The following is a 5,996-nucleotide window of genomic DNA, read 5'->3' on the forward strand; positions in this document are numbered from 1 at the left end:
ATGTGTGTGTGTGTGTACAAATATTTCAAAGTAATTCATCACCCTTCACACAGATAATTTAGTGGTCATATTTGTCAATCATTAGAAAAGAAATACTTTTGTCACAAAATAAGCCCAAAAAGTGTTGCCATCAGTACAATTGACCATGGGAAAGGCTCTCACATTTATGACCTAATACCTACTGAATTTCAGTGGCCTTTAATGCCATATATTAATAATATTCCTGGATTTCCTGGGTCTATGAACACATCTCTTTGTTTCAGTTCAGGAAAAAAGGAGCCTGTACAATGGAATTCTGGAATACCACCTGGAAAAATAGTTTCATCCTTATTGGAATTATTCAGGACAGTAAGCACCCTGGATTAGTTTGTGCCACAATCACATTCCTCTACCTGGAGGCTGTGATCAGCAATGGACTCCTGATCCTGTTGATTATTATGGAAAAGAAGCTCCATGTGCCTATGTACTTCTTTCTCAGCCAGCTCTCACTTATGGATCTGCTCTTTACAACTGTAATTTCTCCCAAAACAGTTGTGGATTACCTGAGTGGACAGAACACCATCTCTTTTTCAGGTTGTGGAATTCAGATGTTTCTGGAACTAATTGTTGGAAGTTCTGAAGATATCCTGTTGGCTTTCATGTCATATGACCGTTATGTAGCCATTAGACATCCCTTGAAGTATATGGTCTTCATGAGACCAAAAGTTTGCTGGTCCATGGTGGCCACATCCTGGCTCATAGGATGCATGAATGCCCTTGTATACACCATATACACAATGCACTTACCTTTCTGTAAAAACCGGGAGATAAGACATCTTTTCTGTGAAATCCCTTCTTTGTTGAAGCTGGCATGTACTGACATCACAAAGTACCAGCTAATGGTATACACAATGGGTGTGGCATTGACCCTTATTCCCCTCTCCACTATCCTTGCCTCCTATACACTGGTTTTGACTGCTGTCTTCCACATGCCTTCAAAACAAGGAAGACAAAAAGCCCTCCTTACCTGCTCATCCCATTTGACAGTGGTTGCACTCTATTACGGAAATGTAGTGTTGATATATGTCCTGCCCAGTGCTTACCACAGCCCTGAGCGGGACAATATATTCTCTGTATTCTATACCATTGTTACTCCAGCCCTAAACCCTCTGATCTATAGTCTGAGGAACAAGGATGTACTGGGAGCTCTGAAGAATTTGCTAGGGAAAGGCCCCTCAGTAACAAAATTGTAGAACTTTGAACAGGCCTTTGCTTGATCTTGCAGGTGAGAGCTAGTAGCTAACAATTTCTCTCTAGGATTGCTTCAGTCTAACTTGAACATCTCATGGGGCACGCTAATCAAGTTTTTCCCTTTCCTTTTTCAAACCTACTGCATTCTAATCATTAGTTCATTCCGGAGGTGAGAGGCATTTACTGATAGGATAATATAAAGGAAATTCTAGAGAGGTACATAATACTTAACTTCTTTAATTCATAGAAATAATTATGCCCAGGTAACAAAATTCACACTTTTCAATGCACTCTCGAATTTTTCTAAGTAATTATACTCAAATTAGCAACTTATGGCTTGAAGTACACACATTTACAATTTTTAAACAAGATAATATTTGTCCTCCAGGTTGTGACAATTCTCTCAATTGTCATGATTTCCAAAGAACACAAATAACACCTCAGCAACCACCTATGTGAACATTGGAATATTTTCCCCAAAATTTCATTTAGGCTTTACTTAAAGATGTCAACAAAGGGTAAATCCACCCTTTCCAGAGGAAATTCACTTTTGGTCAACTATGCTAATGAGTTTTTATTTTAATCAAAAAATTGAAGGTTACTCATTGGACAATATTGGACATATACAGGAAGCAACCTGCTAGAAATGGAGAATTATAAAGAAGATACAGGAGGCATACATGACTAGCAAAAAATATGTCACAGCATAAAGTCACAGCAAGAAATAACCTAAAGACATTGTCACATTCACATTTGTGCATAGTCTAGAAATTTAAACAAATAGGCAAACCTCCTATATAACATTTTCAGAAGGTCATAAAATGAATTCTACAAGATGGGTAGGCATGCATGGGTTAATCAATGAGAGTATAGAGCTGTTAAATTATAAAAATAGAGCTTGACCTAGATAATTGTTTGAGTGACATTCAGTAGTTGGGGTTAGGAGGTGAAGCTAGATTCCTGGGATCATTATGGGGATGAGAGAAAGGTACTATTCATATGCAGTAAATATAAAGTCCTGTATTTCTTAAAGAAGTTAGTCTTTAGCTTTGCTATACACTGTAAAAGTACTTCCCATAGTTGTGTATTGGAGGTATCTGGGTCCACAAAGTACTTTTAAAGATTTCAAGTCACTTTTTTACTATTCCTGATTTTGGAATACCATTCTAATAAAATACCCAGTACATGTTCCAATGTCATTAAAATGTCCTTCAAGGACAGCAGAAGGACCATCAGATCAGAAGTCAAGAAGATCTGAGGTAAAATTCAGCCTCAGACAATACTAGCTGTTTGTCCGTGTTAAAGCCACTCAACTTTTTCCTTGTCTGTAAAACTGAAATATCAAAAACATTTACATTCTTAGGTTGTTGTAATAATAATACATGTAAATAATACATGTAAAGCACTGTGCACCTGAAAGCAATGTACAAAATCCAGCTATAAAAATAATATGTTTATTATATTTGCTATTGTTATCATTATTTTCTTCAAAAACATCTGCCTGGCATAGAACAAATTGAATCCACTAAAGTAGCTCAAAGTAGATTTGATAAGAGTTGGGGAAAAAATTGATAACATAAAGTAACTCCTTAAAATAATACATCTGTACCTGTCATTCAGGCTGTCATTCAGGAGCTTCACAGTTCTCTACTTTTTGCTGTTTTTCTTTTTCAATATGTCCTTTATTCATTCTATCAAAGCTCTACAATGAGGGGCGGAGCCAAGATGGCGAAGTAGAAAGATGCATGTACACATAGCTCCGAACACACAAACCACAGAAGGGCTAGAGGGGACCAAGCCAGGGCAAATTCTGCACCCAGAGACCACGGAGTATTGGAGCGAGGGAGATTTCTGCTCCGGAGAGACCTGCGGACCTCTCGCAGGGGGTCCTTCGAGCCGCGGACTGGGCACCAGGACGGGGAGCGGAGTGCGGCCCTGCCGCCGCCGTGACACTGAGGGGAGGAGATCCGAGAGGGCTACGGGGACGGGATCTCCAGCGGCCACGCGGGTCCCCCCACCCACAGAGGGACCTGCAAACCTCTCGCAAAAGGTCTGTCGCGCTGCAGACGTGGAGCCCAGCCCGGACCTGCCGCGGCGACGGCCACGGCTCGGAGAGGCACAGATCTGAGAGGGCTCCGGAGGCGGGATCTTCAGCTGCAGCACAGGCCTCCCCCACCAACAGGTGACTGACGGGGGTGGGTGAGAGAGTCTCTTTGGCGGGTCAAGAGGGGAGTGGGGTGCCCCCAAGGCTCGGGCCCCCCCCGGGAGGCGGGGGCTGAGAGGTGGCTGCAGACGAGGGCTCCCCAAACGGGCAGGAGCCTGGATCCATTGTGGAAGGTCTGTGCATAAACCCCCAGAGGGAACTATGCCTGAGAGGCGGCCCTGCCCCTGACCACCTGAACTTAATTCTCACACTGAAAAGCAGCCCTGCCCCCACCAAAAATCCTAAGGCGGGAAGCAGCATTTGAATCTCAGTCTCCAAACACTGGCTGGGAGGACGAGGAGGTGAGGTGGGTGTGAGGAGAACATTCAGAGGTCAGGCCACTGGTTGGAGAAAATGTCAAGAAAAGGGAAAAGAAATAAAACTATTGAAGGGTACTTTATCGGAGAAAAGACACTTCCTCCCTTCCTTTCTGATGGGGAGGAACAATGCTTGCCATCAGGCAAAGACACAGAAATCGAGGATTCTGTGTCCCAGCCCACCCAATGGGCTCGGGCCATGGAAGAGCTCAAGAGGAATTTTGAAAATCAAGTTAGAGAGGTGGAGGAAAGACTGGGAAGGGAAATGAGAAGGATGAGGGAGAAGCATGAAAAGCAGATCAGCTCCCTGCTAAAGGAGAACCAAAAAAATCTTGAAGAAATTGGCACCTTGAGAACTAGCCTAACTCAGCTGGCAAGGGAGGTGCAAGGGGCCAATGAGGAGAAGAATGCTTTCAAAAGCAGAATTAACCAAATGGAAAAGGAGATTCAAAAGCTCACTGAAGAAAATAGATCTTTCAAAACTGGAATGGTACGGATGGACGCTAAGGACTTTTCGAGAAAGACAGATATCTCAGAACATACCGCGCAGATTCAAAAAATGGAAGATAATGTGAAATATCTTATTGGAAAAACAACTGACCTGGAAAATAGAATCAGGAGAGACAATGTAAAAATTCTGGGACTACCTGAAAACCATGATCAAAAGAAGAGCCTAGACATCATCTTCCATGAAATTATCAAGGAAAACTGCCCTGAGATTCTAGAACCAGAAGGCAAAATAAATATTCAAGGAATCCGCAGAACACCGCATGAAAGAGATCCAAAAAGAGAAACTCCTAGGAGCATTGTGGCCAAATTCCAGAATTCCCAGGTGAAAGAGAAAATATTGCAAGCAGCTAGAAAGAAACAATTCAAGTATTGTGGAAATACAATCAGGATAGCACAAGATCTGGCACCCTCTACATTGAGGGATAAGAAGGGAATGGAATAGGATATTCCAGAAGTCAAAGGAACTAGGACTGAAGCCAAGAATCACCTACCCAGCAAAACTGAGTACAATACTTCAGGAGAAAAAATGGTTTTTCAATGAAATAGAAGACTTTCAAATTTTCCTGATGAAAAGACCAGAGCTGGAAAGAAAATTTGACTTTCTAACACAAGAATGAAGAGAACCATGAAAAGGCGAACAGCAAAGAGAAATCATAAGGGACTTACTAAAGTTGAACTGTTTACATTCCTACATGGAAAGACAATATTTATAACTCTTGAAACATTTCAGTATCTGGGCACTGGGTGGGACTACACACACAAACACATGCACACACGCACACATACATAGAGACAGAGTGCACAAAGTGAATTGAAGAGGATGGGATCATATATTAAAAAAAAAATGAAATCAAGCAGTGAGAGAGAAATATTGGGAGGTGAAAGGGAGAAGTTATATGGGGCAAATTATCTCTCATAAAAGAGGCAAGCAAAAGACTTATTAGTGGTGGGATAAAGAGGGGAGGCAAGAGAAAAACATGAGGTCTACTCTCATCACATTCCACTAAAGGAAAGAATATAATGTACACTCATTTTGATAGGAAAACCTATCTCATTATACAGGAGAGTGGGGGACAGGGGCACAAGCAGGGTGGGGGGGAGGATGGAGGGGAGGGCATGGGGAGGAGAATGCAATACGAGGTCGACACTCATGGGGAGGGAAAGGACCATAAGAAAATAGAAGTAAAGGGGGACAGATAGGATGAAGGGAAATATAATTAGTCCTATACAACACAACTAGTATGGAAATCATTTGCAAAACTAAACAGATATGGCCTATATTGAATTGCCTGTCTTTCAAGGGGAAAGGGTGGAGAGGGAGGGAGCTAAGGAGGTTGGAACTCAAAGTGTTAGGACCAAATGTAATGTTCTTACCACTGGGTAACAAGAAATACAGGTTAAGGGGTCAAGAAAGCTATCTGGTCCTACAGGACAAAAGAGACGACGGAGAAAAGGGCAGGGAGGGAGGATAGAGGAGAGAGCAGATAGGTCACAGGGGCAATTAGAAAGCTCGGGTTTGGGGGGGGAGCAGATAAAAGGGGAGAAAATTTGTAACCCAAAATTGTGTGAAAATAAATGTTAAAAATTAATAAAAAAAAAAAAAAGCTCTACAGTTTCCCTAATAAGGTGAAGATGATAGAGACATTCAACCATTTTCTGCCTCCTCCTTTGCTCTTCTTCCATTACAATCCCTTTCACCCTTTAATCACGTTTTTAACATCACATCAGTTAATTTT

At 41.9% G+C, this 5,996-nt stretch overlaps 1 protein-coding gene across 1 annotated transcript; it reads left to right on the top strand.

Annotated features, from left to right (window-relative positions):
- The first annotated feature begins 287 nt into the window (after positions 1-287).
- Positions 288-1,232, top strand: LOC140527522 (olfactory receptor 2AG1-like). The gene has a single exon (XM_072644518.1). The coding sequence runs from the start codon at positions 288-290 to the stop codon at positions 1,230-1,232; it is 945 nt and encodes a 314-aa protein (XP_072500619.1).
- Positions 1,233-5,996: the final 4,764 nt, after the last annotated feature.

The sequence above is a fragment of the Notamacropus eugenii genome, chromosome 1, assembly GCF_028372415.1.
Source record: "Notamacropus eugenii isolate mMacEug1 chromosome 1, mMacEug1.pri_v2, whole genome shotgun sequence".
In the NCBI taxonomy this organism is placed as follows: domain Eukaryota; kingdom Metazoa; phylum Chordata; class Mammalia; order Diprotodontia; family Macropodidae; genus Notamacropus; species Notamacropus eugenii.

Excerpts from the sequence above, each read along its gene's own strand:
- LOC140527522 (XM_072644518.1), top strand. The coding sequence starts at position 288 with ATGGAATTCTGGAATACCACCTGGAAAAATAGTTTCATCCTTATTGGA.